Consider the following 20,788-nt stretch of genomic DNA (forward strand, 5'->3'; position numbering starts at 1 on the left):
TGTTCATAATCCTCTTAAAGACGTTCACATTTAGGTATATTCATACGTAAGTGTCAACAATTAGTTGATTCATATTACAAATCAACGATGTATGATTTCTATGCCGCAACTCAAACTGCTTGTCTCTTTCTGACTAATTGGGTTCGCGATGTCATGAAACAAGGATAGACAATTTATTGTTAATAAAGCCACGAGTTAACCCTCTAGATATATGCCAAAATTTAAAAAAATTGGGCCGTTATAACCTTTTTAGGTTTCATGATATTTTTTGATCTAATAGAGAAGTAGATGATCCTTCTGTGACGCACGCCGTCTACTTTTGATTCTAAGGCAAGTTGGTATCCTCCCGATATTTTCCTTCACCCTTTGACCCAATGTTAAATGCGCACATAGAAAGAAAGTCCGTTGGCGCACAGCCGGGGATCGAACCTACTCTCCTAACGAACGAACGAGGCCAACTTTGCTCGGTGTTAATTTTTACAAATCCTAAAATCACATACATAAATTTAATACAATCAGACTCAATCTGTAGATAAAATATTTAAAATAACGATTTCAAAGTGTTAAAATTTCGATAATGTATACTCTATGCCTCTCTTAAGTGGCCGATAAGGTTAAAAGTTATTTTTTAATTAACACATAAAGGCAAGATATCTTAATCTCCATGGCGCCAATTCTTGAAAGAGCTTACCCTTTGATAACGTCTCGACATCTTTATCAAGTTTAACCTGAGGGCATTCCTATAAAACGGGATATATGCAAAAAAATCATTGGTTCCTTTAATTAATGGTTTTGGAGATTTTCGTAGACCACCCTGGAAACATAATTCAAAATATGCTCACGGCAAACCCCCTTGAATATTCCCTATTTCATTTAAAAGTTGATCTCGGTATTTCAAAATTAAAACTATACAAAAAGACAGACATGGTTCTAAATTGTATTTGAATAATGAAAACAAGTCAATCCGTTTAAATGTGTTGTCTGAAATCTCTTATCAAAAATTACAAAACATTGTATTTTAATACACGATTGTATTTATGAAAAATGAGTCTCACTATCGCTAAGAAAACTGAAAAATATAACTACTAAGTTGCAACTAATATAATACGATTTTTATCCAGTACATATACCAAAGTACAAAATGTTTTTTTTAAGTCTAATACACACTAGCGCACTGTAAATACAGTTAAAATATAGTAAATAAATCTTATACAACGTAATGTAAGCTTTTCAATACTGTTATTTGAATTTTATATTTAAGTTAGCGGCATAATCCATGACATACGTGGGAATATGTTCCTACGGCTGCAGCCACTTGGGATATAAATCACTGTATAACAAGTGGAGATTTATACCACTTGTTGTAATTATGTACGAATGAATATTCTGTTCTTATTTTGAATAAATTTCAATGTTATTTAGGGTGTACTACATTATAACTAAGTGATGATATTGTAAGTATTGGTATGTAATCATTGCTAAAACATTGAATATTACTAAAAAGATCTAAACTATTTGCCTCAAATTAGTCGTGTAAATAAGTATTTGTAATATACGTAGTTAATTCCATGAACCCTCTTCAGATTAAATGTAAAAAACTAAATTTAATTCCAAAAACTACTCAGAAGTGTAATATAATAGTTACGTTTACTTTTATAAACTTAAATCTTATTGCTAGAAGGAACAAAATATATCCTAACAAAGCTATAATTCAACTATATAAATGTGTCACTACTACTTGTTTCATCCATGGATAACTGGATGGATAACATGAACATGGATAACACTTTTTTTATGTAACAGGGGGCAAAAGGCTACGAGGCTCCTCTAATGCTATGTGATAGACAAAGACTTATATTGCCAGAGGGCTCGCAAGTGTGTTTCGGCTTATATATACAATAGTGATACCTAGTATGTCAATTTATAGAATGTCATATTTTTATTAACAAAATATATTAAATTGCTCTTACAATATAATGATCGTATATTTTAAAATGCCTTTCTTGGATTTTACTTCTCAAGCATAACAACGTTTAAAAAAAAAAAATATATATATATATAATTATATCATAATATTTCTTCAAAAATAAGAATGGTTGTTCTTATTTTTGATTTTTAATTTTATTTTATTTACATAAGACTTCATTACTAACACTGCCAACTTTTACTAAAAATTATTCATGTTTTTTCGAAGTATTTGTATATTTACTTTCTTTGCCTGGCGGAATTACCAGCGCTGTGGAACAGTGTGCTCCAGCATAATACTGAGCTAGAGCCTATTACAATCGAAAAATAATAAAAGTTTTTTTTTATTATTTCTTTGATTATTGTGAGTTTTTGTGTGTGCATTTTGTAAGTATTAGAATATGTTATATCCATGTCTAAATATACTTGAATTATGTATCTTAAATTGTAATCAAACTTAATGGCAGACGGACTTTCGCGTTGTAAATGATGTATGTACCAATGCTTGTGAGAAAGAGTTGTGGCCATATTTCACACAAACGACTCAGGTATTAGACCAATTATAGAAAGGCAATAAGACGATGTCTAAAACTTAGCCCCAAGCCAAGAAGGGCCACTGTTTAGACCATATTTTTGATACATTATGAAAAATCGCTATCCATACGATCTTGTGATTTATGATTCGAAGCGATCTAAGCCAGTTGTTAGTATGCAAAGAGATAACATGCATTTGGGCTTAATTAAATTAGTTACGATGTTATTTATAGATTATAAATACAACTTATAACAAGCATTACTTTATTATTCTTTTCCATCACTTCTGATGAACACGATGTACTTTTTACAAGTTGCAGAAAGCTGCAGCAAGCAGCATCAACGGTTATTTTTTTATAATTAAAATTATTATTAATTAGATATTTAAATTGGTGATAGAACCGGTGACCCTAGATCTGTTGCTTTCCACTTCACTTCACTTTTCACTCAACGAATAAGAATCGCAATACAGCGAGGAAATGCTGCCAGCATCAAAGGTTTTTAATTTGTTACTTTCTTTATCAATAACTATTTATAAATTTACTACATAAGGTTAAGAATATTATTAATTCTTTATATAAAATAATTTGAATAATTATTTGTATTTGATTGATCTATTTATCAGCGTGCTCGTGAGCTTACCAGTTCGCCTACGTATATCGTGTATATTATTAAACCCAAATTAGCAAGTAGGATTTCAAAAAAGGAAAACCAATTTCGTTATTTCGCAAAGCAGATGACGTTGTGAACCGCCGTCGGCTGCCGCCCAGGAAGCGCGAGTCAACGCGAATAAGAAATAAATTCCCTGGCAAGCGTAACAAAGGTAAAGAAAAAGGAAGCGTTTTGGCCCCAGGCTGTAGCGCACTGAATATTCTCCTGTACTTTACAGAAATGTCGGGTGTAATAATAAATAAACAACGGTCTGCTTTCTCACCCGAATGCGCATTCTAAAGGAAAAGTGTCTACAAACCTTAAGACTCTAAACACAAGTGAATCTATGACAATTTTTTTTTAATTGTAATAGGAGGCAAACGGCACCTGATGTGATACCGCCGCCCATGGACACTCATATTGCCAGAAGGATCGCAAGTGTGTTGCCGGCCTATCAAGAATTGTCATTACAATCTGGAGAGACCGGCAATGCCCTCGCGTTCGAGACTTCTTTCCGTTTGTTTTGTTGTATAAAACAAATTATAATTGTACATTTCAAATCATCAATATTTCAAAATAAAATCTGTGTTGATTATGTGTATGATTACACGAAGCCACAAATGACAACAGACATCACTTACAACTAAATCGTATATTAGAACTTTGTACTGAAAAGCCGCAAAATTAAAGTTCTTTTAACAAGGTGGTTTTTTTACACATCCCAATTAACTAATTTTGGTTAGTTATAAATCAGTTTGAAGGAGGCGATGTTCAGTGACTACGTCAAAGGTGGAAGCGATTTGTCTTACATCAACTGATAAAATCGATACACACTCTATCACGAATCTATTGACTTCGGAGTGACCACAGACTAATAAAGAACCCGAACCTTAAATATCTTGTTTCTTTATTCAAATTTTATGATAGTATAGTCTTTTTTAGGTATATACTGAAAGATCATATATAAAATAAAAATAATAATTACTTTATTTGACTTTAAAAACATTACATTGTAAATACAATTTTCACTGTGGTTAACCTTATACATAATATACTTCTATGAGCACTAGCGTTTAAACTAGGCTTATTCTTGATTGTTTATTGAACTAGATGAAGGTAGAATCTATTTAAGTTGTTGCAATTGGTTGAACCGTAGTAAGTAAAGTAATATGTGCTATTTGTTATGATAGCAGAAATATATATTGATTATAATTATGACCTGTAACACAGGTGCACAACCTTTAACAGGCATCAGTCTCACTTAAGCAATAGCAGTTCCTCCAAAAAAGAATGACAATTATTGTATATGTTTTTGTGAGAAAAATAAATATATTATTATTATTATTATTAATTATACTAGATCCCCCATTACGACTAAACTATTATAATTTTAAATCTGAACCTATATTGATTATAATTATACTAGATCCCCCATCATTTATTATAGATGTAAACAATACTCAAATTCACTTCAACACACATACACAAATTCATCCGAATTGGCCCAGCTCTTTTACAAGTGTAATTGAACATACAAGATTACAAAAAGTACACTGTGACTTTGATTGTGGACATTATGCTGGATCGAGAATCAAATCGCGAAGTTGTTAATATTGCAATTAAGACTATATATGTGTAAAATTCAACCAGTGACATTTAATTATTTCGCACTTATGAAATACTTTAAATTGGCTTGATTTTTGGTCTTAAATAAATCTATATTGATTGATTGATGTTATATATCTGAGTGTTTCTGGCTATTAGGAGGCATAACCATTTTGGAATTCTTCTGTATATACGATAAAGACGCTTTATACCACATTTTTTTACATACGTAGACAATGTACGCATACCTTGTATTAGTACAGATAAAACAAGATAAGCTAAGCATCATTGTAAGGACAATACAAGGCAAGCACACGTTTTTATGTTCATTCAGTCTATACGGAGGTGTTAAATTGTTTCCGAGATTAAAATCAACGATACAATATGGACGTCTTGCTTTACTTTTTATAACTCTTTCTCTGTGAGACAGCTGTATTTACGAAGTGTTCAGTTGCATTTGTAGCTTCGTAGCCCTGGGTTCATTTCTTGGTGTAACGATAATGTTTGGCACTTCCGTATTTTCATGAACCGAACACAGAAAGTGACTATAATTGTTATAGTTCTGAAACACAGTATTTATTGACACATTAAGGGCTCTTTTCTCGGATCCGAGTGGAGTGGGGTCATAGTCGCGGTGCCACACAGGATCTGTGCGAACTTAATTTTTTAAACCCTATACCTAGGCTCTCGGATCCGAGTATACGGCACCGATTGTTCTGTATGCCGACCACTCAGATCCGAAAAATTATTATTTTTAAATAAAAATAATAATATACATTCATACATATTCTAAACATTCACTTACCTTACAAAATCCCCCATAAAAAGTTTTGGTGTCCCGCTATTACTTTGTATCCATTGTCTATGCATTTTTTAATATATTTTTAAACCTCAATTAGTTAATAGTTTTGTCACATTTTCAGGACAGTTAAAAGACATATTTTTTGCCAGCTTAACAATAAAATATCAGACAACATTAAATGAAAACACGGGATCTTCATTAAATAATTAATCATACATAATTTACTGTTAAAACCTGTAGTTATAAGGAAGTTGAAATTATACATTGCATCGTCATTCGTTTGGCTCCGTTGACATACAATATATTTTAATTCGCTATGAAATCAGTTTGGGTGGTAAATGGTTTTTAATCTTACTTTTACTTCCAATTTAATAAGTCTTTGCTACATTGAAGTCCTGGGTTCCATTCCGGTGTGTATGACAGGAGCACAATAATGACAACCGTTTAAATAACTTATAAATACAACTATACAGATTACATTTTAGGTTTTTTTTTAATATTTTTTTTAAATATTTTACTCTACTCCCCTGCTATCGTGTCCAGGGACTTTATATATCTCACATTTGCTTTTTTTACACGATAGTTAGAATAAAAGGTTTTTATTATTATTATTATTACACGATAGTTTCGGAGGATTAGATTTAAAAAATGCTTACACATATCTTAGTAATGTGGGGAGACACATAAACAGATGTAAAAAATGTATGATCTTCAATTAAATAATTAAATTCATGTATTCACGTATCCGAATTTCACCGTTAGTTGACGCCAGCGGGTACAAAATAATGTAACCAAATGTACACCAGTATTTCAGTGTAATTGTATTGTATCTTAATAACAACTTTAATGCCGAATTCTACATCCAAAAACAGCTTCACAACGGAAGCATACAAATGAAACATTGTATGAAATATTAGGAAGTAGAGAAATAATATTTTCGTTTCCTGTTTGTAAGTGAAATTTTATGTTTTTGCATCCGTGGGAGCTGCTACCTGGAACCCGCTGCGCAGTAATTTCTTATAAATCGACATTGAGTGAGACATCCAGTATTTTCCCGCTGCGGGGTAGGGGGAAGGGGACGATAACAATGACACAATAGTGCACTGATCTAGATTAGTGACGCGCATTGTGTCGCCAAAGGGTTGAATGCTTTGTGCTCACAAACGATGCGGCTGTGCATAATGCGAATAACCCGCAAACATCTCGATATTCAATTCGCATGGATTCTATGAATTTCTAAAGAAAATAAATATAACTTTTGACAGCGGTCCATGAATCGATATTATCTTTGTCATATTGAATTCGAAGTAATTCTGATATGTTTTTACGCGAGTATCAGGAGCTTAATAGGCTTTTTCCAGTGCACATAGATTTGTAATAATTCTTATTCATTTATAATTTTTATATATATATAATTTTTAAGCATACAATATCGTAACAGTAGTTTTTAATAATTAAAGTTTATCTATTATATAAAATGCGAAAACATAACGAAGATTTTTTATTTTTTATCTTGAACACTGACGAAGAGGTCAAATATAAAACAAAAAGAAACTTGGTATTATTCAAACTCATGTTTTTATTCCGATAAAGCGAACAGTGTCAAATAGTTTAATGTTTCATATACCAACAACAACATAGATAGATAAACCAATTTATAATATGTCAAAACGAAATCCTAATTTTTTAGTCATTTAAATCTCTTAAGACAAACTGTAATTATTTTTTAATTACACTTAAAAGTAGTAATCATACTTTTAACTAAATTAAAGCTTGTGACGTGACATGAAAAATATTAATCTACGTTTGAAATATTGTAATAGTTCATAATGAATAAGTTTTTATTAATATAGACAACCTTCAATTAAGCAATTTTATTCAGCTTAAGGGATGTTATAATTACTGAGCAAAGGGTAAAAGGTTTTTAAGAAAGGGTTGCTGGAATCTGAATAGGTAGGCCAACTTTATTTTATACTTGCGAGTTTATTTATAATAATATTATATACAAGGAAGATGTTCATTTTATATTTGTATTGAATAAAATGCAAATTACGGGACCAATTTAATATTATTTCACTACTAAATGGCACATTATACCTGAGTAACAAAGGTAATTCCCAAAATGTTAAAAAAAGTTCTGTACGATGCTGAGATTGCTAGTGCTATATATTCCATAAATTTCCTATCAACGAGAAGTTGATATTACAGATATATATTTTTATAATTCGAATTGGTCGTTCTTAAAAGTATTTTTCTTAGTTTCTCGTTTTGGCTTAAACACATTTTTGTCTTGTTTTGTCATTTAGCTCGAAGGGTAAGTAAGATAAACGCGTTCAAAAAAAGACTAATTATTATTATATAAATATGAGTTGTATGTATGACCATAATATATGTTGTCCGAACAACCTATCGTCCAATTCTAATAGAGACGTCAAAATATTTTACGGCTATAAATGTTAACACTTTTGTCAAACGAGATCATCCACACTTAACACAACAGAATCCGATTCCTTCACTTTTATGCCGGTCAGAACATTTACATGTCCCATAAAATATAAATATGACCGCTAAATGCAATAAAACATCCATTCATAGTTTCAAATGTAAAAAATATACCCTAATTTCGTAAAAATCTTCTAAGAGATTTTTTATATCCCCATAGTTTATGGCCATTTAAAAAAGGCTTGCCTTAAGGGTTGACAAAATTTTAACATTTGAGGACACTAGGCATCTTAATTGGTAATGTTGACAATTGTGGGACACGATTTACAATCGTAGTTTTGTCGGTTCACAAAGACAAACCATTCATCACATTGACACTTTTATCAAGAGTTACAGTTGTATTAAATGTGAGCTTTAGCGGTTGATTTAAATTTCGTTATAGATAAATTTACCATAAATAAGTCCTTATCGCAAATGAATATTAAACAAACCTTTTTAAACATTACATTAAGTGAAGATACTAAAAGCAGAACAAATAAAGTAGCTTTTTCATATTTCGAGCAAAAAAGCGGAAGAGGATGCCTCCAATATTAGTTTTATATCTGGCAGAAAAAAGCCTGACACTTGAGAACGATTGACGATCGGAATAATAATAATGGGAACCCTTTGAGAATTATTTACGAACCCTTTCGGCGAGCTGCGCACCTGATGCGGAAGCGATTCGCGTATTTCGTGAGAAAATAGATTTCCATTGCACGTACATTTGATACTTTACTGCATTTAGATTTAATGTTTTAAAACCTTTATAAAATGACTTAAGACTTAAAAAAGATATAGATACAGACGGTATCGGACATTCGGTATTTCAGTATCAAAATCAGCTGTTTTGTTTCGAGTATAATGTAGTAATTTCATTTGTGTCTTATTAAATTAATTTTACTCTTATTAAGAAACTTACTGGCTTATTTTTGTAAATAAAATACTTACCGTTTGATGAACATTGTGATTTTTATTTAAAAAAAATTAAGGTGTGATAAAGAACATTGGTTTGGAGTGGTTGACTGGATGAAATCGCTCGAAAGCGATAAGGCCGCCAGTTGCCCTCCTTTTCATTTAATTATGTTCAATTTTTATATTGTAATGTAACGAAGTGTAATAAATAAATAAACATTGTATAATAGTTGCAGTACCTACTAAGATTTTGTAAAACAAAACACACGGGGATTAAAAAGAGTTCCGTTCCGAAATGATAATGATATTTTGATTTAATTATTCAATGACTGACTGAATGAATAACTATGTATGTAAACGTATATTTATTTGAAAACAAATGCAAAAATATAAAATCAAATTACAATACCTTATAGATTGTTAAACCTACATAAACGATTACAATTCAAGATGTTATCTGTATATAAATGGGACTATATCTTATCATTTCATAAAAGCCCTCTCAGCGTACATTCCTTAAAATTTAAATACGAAATATCTTAATTAAAGTTTATAGGAACGCACTCGATTGCACACGACGAAACGGTCACGTACTGAATATTACTGATAAGAGTATCTTGATAAGAATATTATGGACCTTAATGCTTTGGAATAAGGGTTTCTTTTATCATCTCAGTATCGCTACACCCGCATACTACCTTACTATACGGCTACGCATCATGGCATAGATAGTGTTATCTGAAATACACTTGACTCTTAATGTATCTACGCTAGACTTAAGTTCTTCCCAGACAAAGCATACCTATAATATATGAGCAGAAGTTTGTGTGCGTTTCGATTAATATAAGTATATATAACTATTGAATCTCTGATGTTTTTTTTTGTTTTTAAAAATAGTATGATTTACCGTGGGATATTTTAAACATGCTAATAAACAAATCGATCTGGTAATTTTTGAGTATTCGTTTTAAATTAACAAAATCATGTTACAAAATATTGTAGCTATCTTTACATTAGCATAGAGACAAAATACTAAATAAAACAGCTTTGCGATAATTTATAAATTAACGTCAACCACAATCTCTATTTACATATCAATAATTTATGAAAATCTCTAATAATCTATTTTTTTATAGATTAAACAAAAATAAGGCGAGCCGTGCTAGATGCGATACTCTCAACTAAAGCTGGGCACCAACGCAATTTTCTACTAAAGTTAATAAATGCATGCCATATTCATATAATTAATAATACTAACATTTTAGCAATCATTACAAAAAAAATCGGCCGTGAAGTTTATTTATTTTTACGTATTACTTTTATACAAATTTTAAAGTTCTATTTCAACATTCATTAATTAGTCATTTATATAGTAGGCAATTCCCAGTAAATAATTAAACACGGAAATCACGTTAACGTACTAAGGAAAATGTTATATAGAAATCGGATATGATTTTTTCCTTATATTTAGAAGCTTTGATTGTATATGTGGCAGGAATTTTACAGAAAATATTACCATTTCCCATGCCTAAAAGCCGACAGATAATTATGTGATTTAAAATAATGATTTTGTCACCCTCATAATGCGACTAATGTCACGGAAGCCGAGCGCTTGATAATTTGACTGCTGTCATAACAGCGGATACTGGCCATTTAAGCTTATTTCACCTAATTGAATCCTAGAGTATTAGGGCCCTCTAACCTATAATCCCTTTTATGAGGTTCCGACACTTTGGGCACTCAACTGTCTCCTTAACTATTGTGTTTTTTTATCTCAGAATCTGATCCAGAAATTAAGTGTTCTTTACGTTCTTCAATTTAATTTTTTGTATGAAATTATAGATTGCTAATAAAGCTTTATTTAAATTTGTATGAAGATCTTTTACTACGAATATTCTTGGTACCTAGATAAGACGTATTATTGAAATATTTATCGTATTGATAGTTTTAAGTTTTGAATCGGTGGCTAGAAATATTCGTTTATTAATTTATAAACGTGATTCGTTGTTTGTTTTATATATCATTAAGGTGGTGATTGTGTCACTCTCAGACTAAAACACCCATTTGGTGGTGTTTTTTTTATTGATAAAAAAGCTTGCCAACACTTGGCACAATGTTACATAAATAAAAATAGAGAATCACTAAATACAATTTTAAATGTGACTAACACTGATAGGCGAACATGACATTATTTGACAAAACAAAATAAAAACACTAGTAAAAAAAATAAACTTAAGAAACTAAACAAAAATCAATTTCAATGTGTTGTGATATATTTACCCGTAATATCAAAATCAACAAGATGAAATTTTAACTAACGTTTTATCTATATCTAAAAAAAACCAAGGCTTATTCATATGAATATATATAACAATATGAATATTCATATCCACGGAACACCAACAGAGTATATTGGCGTATCGCAATTAAAATTTACGACGTTCAGATAAAAGTTAAAGTTGCAATATTTGTGTATTAACGTGTTCTATCAAAGATATAAAAACGATCTAATGGAGTATAAAAACCAATGTCGGTTTACCTTTGATGATATTTAATAAAACTCAAGTACCCGCATGTGGTTAAATAATTTCTAATCTAACTAGTTGGAGCTGAATAGCAACGTTAAATATCGAGAAACCGACAATTTTAAAGCATAAAAAGCTTTGAAGGAAATAGAAAAAAATGTTGCAAACTGAGATAAGTGTTAAGTATTTGATGTTGTTCGTGCGGAAATCGTTCTCGAATTGCATCAAAAAGCGCTACCCGATTTTTTTGCAAGAACATTTTGCCTAAAATATTATAACTAGCTTCCGAAATTTGTATCAGATATCAATATTTAATGGCTATCGTAAGACGATATTTTATGAATTTGCGGTCAAGTGAATCTTTTAGTTGTAATCAAAAATTATAATTGCAAGTATTTGTTCATGGCAGCTGCTATAATTCTTAGAACCAAATTTTTGACAAATCATTCAACAATTCCGCATTACTAGGTTTAAGAAGCAAATTGTTTATATTATTTTCATGTACGTATAATTTACTAAATCCAGTAAGAAAATACAGTCATTTAGTTTCTAGAAAGAGAAACATCAAATCTACTTGAATTGCTAGAAACAATAATAATTTAAGCAAAGCAAAATACATTTCAGCATTTTAAGAAAAAAGAACCAGTATCATGCACGATTTGACGTACAAGGTAGTAAGGTCCCATCAATAAAATTATAGGGATTAAAACATTTTACGCTCTCATAATCTAGGATATTTGATAAAATGTAAAGCCTTTGTACTATGTTGTAAGATCGCACCCGCATCTCAGAGCTGCCGGCGAAGGAAGCCGATATCCGACAATTATTTATGTTAGCAGGCCTGCTTCAATAAAGTTGCATCAATTGTTTGCGCTAACTAGAACAGGCAACTAACTACAAGCAATACACAGCGACCTGTGCGATTTCTCATACAAAAGAATTCAACGCGAGCGCCGCAATTTAATTTTTATTCGTATTGAACAAAGATTTATTAGAATCACAGTTAGTTATATATAAATTGTATCAATGAAAACTTTATTGAAATATTTTTAAACCGGTTTTATAGAGCATCCTATCGAAATGGCAAGTTAGTAAAGCCCAAATCTAATATAGAATTTACGAAATTATTAATTAAAAATATTATTTTAATCATTAATTTAAATCTTTCAATTATCGCTACCATCTAACAAAACACGATTCTAAGTGAAAGTAAGAAATTAATTAAAATTTTACAAATGAATAAACCTATTGAGCGCGTTAAGGCAGTTAATAGAATTAAAATGGGCCAGGTAACAGATATAAACAATAGAGAAAGCCGAACGATATTAGTTAACATTTGGAGAATGTTTTTGAGAATATTTCACATGTTCATGATAATCTTTAGCAAGTATTGCCTCGAATAAAAACTATTTGCAATGAATAATATATTAATTAAATATATCTTATTTTGACTATAACATTAAATTATATGTAGGTAAAGTAATTCTTAAAAGGCCGGCAACGCACTCGCGAGCCCTCTAGCATCGAGAGTGTCCATAGGTGGCGGTATCACTTAACATCAGGTGAGCCTCCTGCCCCTTTGCCCCCTATCCCATAAAAAAGGTACTATGTTCGAAAAGGAGACCTACAGCTTTTTCTAGAAGATACTACAATTACAACCATGAATTAACGTAAAGAAAATAATTATTTATCGTTTATATGTAATTTATTAGCATTAAATCGGGAAGGATCATAGCAAACAGTTGAAATATATCGTATAAACTTTAATCATTGCAACTTTGTATCAATTTAAACAATTATGAATGGTATCGCAACATCGCAATAAAACTTTATCGTTAAATTTTGCAGAAAATCACGAACGGAACAAAGCTCACGTGCGCCGCAAGAAGATTACGCCACAAAGCCAAATCAAATTCGTTTCATTTTTAGTTTCCGGAATTTGGCAAACTACACGTTTTTGTTAACAAACAGGAAGCTCGTAGGAGGAAATAAGTGTTATTTGATGGGACCAATGTAATCTCAGGATTATATAGACGATCACGATTTAAGAGAAATCAAAAGTGATACTTTTAGATTAGGTTTTTTTCTAGATTTGATATGCTGAGGCCTTTAAAAAATTAACATCGTATGGCGAATATGTTCTAGACAATAATTTGTCTTCTATATCTTTTGCTGGACAGAGGGTAACCACATTTCTTGGCCATTTTTTTCCTTCTTACATTACACCCATATATGAGTGTCGCCAAGATTGTTTGGAGCGGCCACGATTCCATTTTCTTAATTTAGCTTATTACCAGTTCTGCTGTTCCGTCCTACGCCCCTGATTTGAGAACTGGATCGAAGTAAATGAAAAAAATAGAAGCATCAATGTATATTTTTGACGTTCAAAAGTGTACTTTGTGTTACCTACATGAATGATTTTTGTGTTTTTTTATACCTAGTGTTTATGTTTGTTAATTGTGTGTTTATTATTCATTAATTCCAATTGTATTAGACTGGACAACAAAAACATAGTTAAGAGCACCCTTCAACTAAATATCTCTTTTGTTTCTGCTGTGATGAAAGAAACAAATTATACGCAGTAATTGAAACAATGCAATGAGACTGATTTATTTCTTATGAAAAAAACCATTGGTATTACCGATTCCCAAGTTATTTATTACATTCTAAGCTTGTGGCTAAACTATACAAAATTACCATACGAGATAGTAATATATAATTTAGAATTAAATATAATCGAGATAATAATAATCTTAATAATACGTAATAATTAGCCACCTAAAGCTGTGTTGTCACATCACGCTAATTCCTAATGAGTGCTGTCAAAATAATTAATATCTAGTAGGCCAGATTTATGCCTAGAACTTTCGATAAGCCAAATACTTGAATCTAAAAGTAGGTGATAACTTATTATCAAGTACACGGTGTCTAATTTTTAGTCTAGTAAAAATATGCAGCTTTATCGATATTCATATGCAGTAATAGTTATTTATTCAATTTTACAGCATTTATTCACACGCGCCACTTTTTGGGTCTAAAGAAAGGTTAGTGGATAGTTGAACATGAAGAAATCATAAGTTAGTATTTACTCATCAAATTTTCAGTCACCGTTCGAGCGAGTGAAGTATGTGCAGATAGAAAGTCCATTGACGCACAGTCGGGGTCGAATCTAAGAGTTAGGCATCAGAGTCGCAGTCTGAAAAAAATTGTATTGTATTTTACAATATAAAAATAATGAAAAAAATGTCTAAAGAATAACTAAGTACGTATATGTATATATACTTATGACTGTAACACAGCGTCCATAAACCAACGACTTTATTAGGCATAAGTTTATTAAGACACTCTAACCTTGAGCAATTTCTTTGTTTTTTCTACTATTAGGTACATCGCTTTCATAAGATCTTGGCGCTCTTAATTCGTGGTAATCAAGCACATCGTTATCACTGACCGTTCTCACTCGATGCGAACTTCTTTGTCGCTTATCTGAACCTTTTATTCGCACATGTAAATGCATTTAGCTCCCACCTCTTATCGCAGTCGACACCATTAATCTTGTATAACAATGCATCCGCGGTGTGACCACGACTTAATCAACCGCCACGTGATAACGTTTGCATATAAAACCGATAATTTGATTGTCGTATAGGACACAGTTTCGTAGATCGAATCGAAATTTAAATTAAACCTCCGTAGATTAAGATTAAAGATCAATAACAGATTCGCTTTGTTTCCTTTTAATTAAGATTTCGAATCTCAGTTTATCATTTATTTTAATGGTATATGTAGTCTGTGCTTTAAATTAATAAATTCAAAACTTGATATACCAGAGCAGTGTTGGCCTAGTGGCTTCAGCGTGCGACTCTCATACCTGAGGTTGTAGGTTCGATTCGTTCGTTCTGTGCACCAATGGACTTTCGCTCCATGTGCGTCTGCGACATGTCTTAGAGGGAAAAAGTCGACGACGTATGTCAGACACTGGAGGCTGATCACCCACTTGCCTATTTGATATAAAAACGATCATGAAACAGATTAAAAAATCTGAGGCCAATACCTAAAGAGGTTGTGGCGCCTTATACAGCAGTAGTTTAAGTATGAAATTTTAAGTGTTATGTAGAAATTATTATATCAAGTGCCGTTAATATGTCAAGAGACTTAGCTTACGGCACAGGGAATCTTAGTGTGGGACTAACTTAGGAGCTAGTGCACTTTCTTTTTTAACTGAACATTTTTTTTATGTATAATAAAGTTGATTTCATATTAAATAAAAGTGTGCAAATAAATTTTATATTATTTATTAAATTAAGTTCATTCACCATAAATTATATTTACATAAGATTTTTACATTTGTTTACAGAATATATTACTCTTTTTTACAATATAAATATGACTAGATAATAACAATAGATAATAGTTTATCTTCACTTTGCTTGCCACCACATTTCATCTATTACCCCACTGTCGTTCATTACATATTCATTTTGATATGTCATTTGTGGAGCATAGTACTCATTATTAATTGAATACGCTGATGAAACTCCTGATGAACACTCCGAATTCACTGGTGAAGGGATAGAGTCTGAATATGGCGAGGTTCTTCCAGCGAAACCTTCATCAACATCACTCGAGATGGCGGCGTCCATTGGCGTATTGGTAATCCCGAGCGAAGCATCGCTATCTTCAATTAGGGTTTCTAGGTATCTGATGTATTCCACTACCATACGTAAAGTGTCAACTTTGCTTAGCTTCTTGCCGGTTCCACGCCGAGTGCCCCCAGACAGGGCATTGATGACAGCAGCGGGCAATCTCTTTCTCAAAGCGTTGAATCCGTCGTTCACTTGTTTCACTCTATTGCGTTCGCGAGCGTTTCTTCTAGCGATAGAAACCGCTTGGGGACCGGTGTATGGGTTATTTTTGTAGTTATATTTCCTTGGAACTTGATCCATAGCGTCTAGATCTTCTGAAGGCGCGATCGGAACGTATTTGGGGAAATCGTTCTTATAAGACACGTACGACATATTAGAATTGTTAGTGAGGTAATGTTATTCGTTTAAAGCAACGTGCTGAATGAAATCCCTTGGAGAGAGCGCAGTTATATAAGGGTGCAATAGTCGAAAAAAATGAATAGATTCCCACCCCTATACCTTTTTACTTATAAATTTACCTGAGATGGTAACAAAAAATGGTTCGATATGTTCAGAAATGTGCGCGTGCCCATTTATGACAGTGACCAGTACTTGAGAATTCAAAGGAAAAAATATTGTGTGATTTGAATAATTATTATTATTGTTATACGCAGGAAAGTATTGTATGAGACTTCAGTATACGTTAACTTGAAAGAAAATAAGTTTGTGTACAATAAATTTTTCATTTTCACATTCTATGATTGGAACTTTCAGTTATTCTAAAATCATGTATAAAGGTTATGTTTACTAACTTATTATTATCCTTTTTCTTTCTTTATCAGTGCTAACCGCTTGATAATTTCATTTTATGCCCTTAGCATATACAATCTCATTTTACCAAAAATCTATTTAGAGGTCGTTTTACTGAAAGAGGAATCATGGATCTAAATACATATATATGTATCGAGGGCTGTTATTAAATTTCCTAATTGACATAGAAAGACTTGTTCTAAAAAAACGCAATACAGTTTGTCTTATCAATCAAATTGAAAAAAATCAAAGATATAAAACATAATATGACGAATTAAAACGGTTCGTTGATTGACTTTATCACACAGGTATCTATGATACTGCCAACTGAGCATTCTAATTATATGTCTTATTAAATGGCTGTTTAAAGTATAAAATATTTTTTTATTATTTCCTAATAGCAATTTATCTCGTGCACCTTACCTCCAACTTCGAACTAGTGTTTCGCGGTCCTTGACTGCATACCACCAATGCAGCCTCGGTCTATCGGGTTGTGTGTTCAGTAAGGACCTTGGGGTTCTATCGCCCGCCATTTGGTGCTCAACATCCTTTACATTTTATGAATCGGACGATATTGGGGTCGTCAAGGATGTTATGAAGTTTTTAATGGACCGAATAAGACATACACTGTTGTATATATTTACCAAAATAATAAATAATAATAATAATTTATTTCAAATTTGTTTCATAGGAAAAACTTATATCTAATTGCGCTAGTTATATAAACAAAATTAGTCAGGTTTATCTGACGCTGAACTAGGTGTGAACCTGTATTTCAGCATACAACGCCTAACCCCTTAAATATATAAGACAAAAACTCTAGCATCAATTACATGACTCATTGGTGAAACTTATAACTAAACTATAAAACTTATCTTGTAATTATCATTCATGTCATCTACATATTATGAAAGATGTCATGTAGATTCATGAAGTGGTACACACTGAAATCAGCTGTTAAACAACAGCTGACTGCACCTGACCAGATTTTTTTTCTATTCCAAAACCGTTTTCTTTTAGTAAAACAAGTGAAACCTTGCACAACACAGCCTTATTTATTACGGTCAACTAAGAATTAGACAAAGTATTTTTATTGTATTTTTACTTTGAACAAGAACCATAGCAAATTTTAGATAATATCTGAAAAATTAACTTTATATCTAAGTGTATAAGGTTCACACTATAATATATAGAAATATTTCAGACGCGATGGGCGGCAGAGCCTTCAGTGAATTTGAAGCGGTTACATTAATTTAGAACTGAGAGTATCGCACTTCAATGGTAAGGGCCTACTATTGTCATATCCCTTGTGACAATAGGACTATGGGCCTTGCCATTGAGACAGAAGAATGAATTGTTTAGAAGCTTTCAATCATTCCATTGACGGAGGCGCTAAACTCATTTTAATAGACTTCGTGTCGCCCTCAAGAAGCAATTCATATTCAATTTTGTCCCATTAATTCTCTTCGGTCTACCTGACACTAAATTTAAAAACCTTTAATAGTTTTTAAATAGTGCGTGTGCCGAATTGATAATAGATAATTCTTTAGAGCATTGGTTTACATACATAGTATATAAAATGAATATTTCTAAAAAACATTTAAAATATGGAATTCCTAAACAACATCTAGGACCCAAATTAATAAAAATCAAAATAGCACTAAGCATATATGTTTATTTATTATGTCTATTTTAAAACAATGTTAAGTTTTGAGATGAATAAATTTTGCTAATACATAAAAATTCAATAACTGTATATATTTAAATTTTTGTAGGTCAAAGATAAAATTGTTGAGTGCGTAGTATAATAAACTATAAATATTCTTCCATCCATTATCCTTTATTTATTTCTAAAGAGAGTCACATTTACATACTTTCAATTATCTTTTATCAAATTATGCACATGTTGTTATCAATCCAAACCTAGACCCATATATTTTTAAGAAAATATAATTTACGGAGTAGAGTGCAGTAATATTTTATGACTTATGAATATTTCAAACCTAGCCTAGCAATTGTTTGATGTTTTTGTTACTAGTTTGATATAGGTATTACAATATACTAAATCTCAGTGCTTAAATACATTTTTGCTTACTCAATACACACAGACTTTTCATATAAACAGTTAAAACATATCATACGTTATATGAATAACGCTAAATCTTACTTTTAATTCTATGAATGTTCGTAATCTAAAAACATAAATTAATTCGGACTAAATTAAGGCAAAACACAAGCGTACACCTGCTACCACATAACTGTCGTTTGGTAATAGCTTTCGCCATCATTAATATGTTTAAAGTTCGCGTTTAACATCCTAATCCTACGATTATTAATGTTACGTTGATAAATTGTGCAAATTTTAAATCACCAATCCAAGGTATCAATTTCGGCTTAAAACTATTTATTTACAGATATTAAAAAAAACTATTTACTAGGCTAGGTCACAGCGTTAGTAATCTGTAAATATCAATATTTATTAGATAAGTCTTTATATACAAATATAATATAGTTGTCAAAATATTGGTAACATTGATGTCGTAATTTTGTAATCGCACGGACCAAAACCTCAACATTGATTGATAGCAATCGCTTTATTGGAAGTAACAAAGTACCAAGACATATTTTTACATCTGTGTCTTTTTCTTTATTAAAAAGTAAGAGCAGCCTGTGCCACACCTTGTCACTTTGAGCCGGTGGTATGCTGATTTCGGAATTGGTGTCGAGAGTAGTAGATCTATCGAGTATTGTAGATCATAAATTTACCCAAATGGCTAAAATAAAATATAAAAAATTATAAAACTGTGTTATATACGAATACAAAGTGAAAACTACAGAATTCTGAATAATGACGTCAAATTAGTTGTAAATAAGTACATATTTTGAATATAGTAAGAATTAGTTTAACCTCTTGCCAGATATTTTAAATATACTAAAAATTAGTTTATTAATCATTTTTTTCATATCTACACAAAATAATGTCTCCCTAGAGCCATATAAATTCTCACATGTTCCATATTCAATACCATCCATCATTTTAGCGTCTTCCTGCAAGTGAATTCACAAAATGTAACAAAATTGTGGGAGTGATATGTCAGGACAATGAATGGAATAAAAGCACCACGGGAGAGCTCACAATAGTATCGTCAAATAACATTTAGCCCACACCTTAGAAAATCGCAAAATAAAGACATCTCAGACCTACAATGGGACAACCTATAACCGAACGATAATTACAACCTTTGTAGTTATATTCAAAACCAATGCAAAGAATAGGCGTTTTCAGTCTTCAGTATCTAATTACCTGGCTGATGCTCACAGTATTATAGCAACGCAAGAGAAACAAATCATAATATGTTAATAGCTTTAGTTAAGTAAATTAATTAATTTACTTATAGAACATTTGTTATCTGGAATAGCTGCTGGGTTGTTAGTTACATCATAATACATTCTTAACAATCCAAGCTTGTCTAAAATCTTTATTACAACATTTTAACATAAATACAAACGTAAAGAATCTGTGCAAATATAACATAACAAACACTGCTTATCCAGAGCTAGATATATTAGATAGTGCGCTGATAATTTTTAAAAATATTGCTAAGCGCCTATGTACCTTAAAATACAAGTAAAATTACATGTATAATATTTTAGTCAAATTTATATACACCATAAATGTCATGTCTTTTAGGGCCTGTTTCACAATGTATGGATAAAGTGCCAAATAGCTATGCAACACATAAATTATTCGAAAGATAAAAGTTCCAAATAAGATACTTCGAATTTCATGACGTATAGCGCTATCTGACAGTCGTGAAACGCAAAAATACTATTTATCCTACCAATAAGTAACAAATAGCTTATTTGGAACTTATCCG

General features: G+C 31.4%; 1 protein-coding gene across 1 annotated transcript; it reads right to left on the reverse strand.

The window, feature by feature from the left end:
- Positions 1 to 15,849: 15,849 nt before the first annotated feature.
- Positions 15,850 to 16,521, reverse strand: LOC110993633 (achaete-scute complex protein T3-like). The gene has a single exon (XM_022259968.2). It carries the CDS (start codon positions 16,491 to 16,493, stop codon positions 15,897 to 15,899), a length of 597 nt encoding a protein of 198 aa, XP_022115660.2. The 5' UTR covers positions 16,494 to 16,521; the 3' UTR covers positions 15,850 to 15,896.
- Positions 16,522 to 20,788: the final 4,267 nt, after the last annotated feature.

The sequence above is a fragment of the Pieris rapae genome, chromosome 17 (assembly GCF_905147795.1).
Source record: "Pieris rapae chromosome 17, ilPieRapa1.1, whole genome shotgun sequence".
Lineage (NCBI taxonomy): Eukaryota > Metazoa > Arthropoda > Insecta > Lepidoptera > Pieridae > Pieris > Pieris rapae.

Bases quoted from the DNA above. Each gene is read 5' to 3' on its own strand.
- LOC110993633 (XM_022259968.2), bottom strand. From the start codon at position 16,493: ATGTCGTACGTGTCTTATAAGAACGATTTCCCCAAATACGTTCCGATC.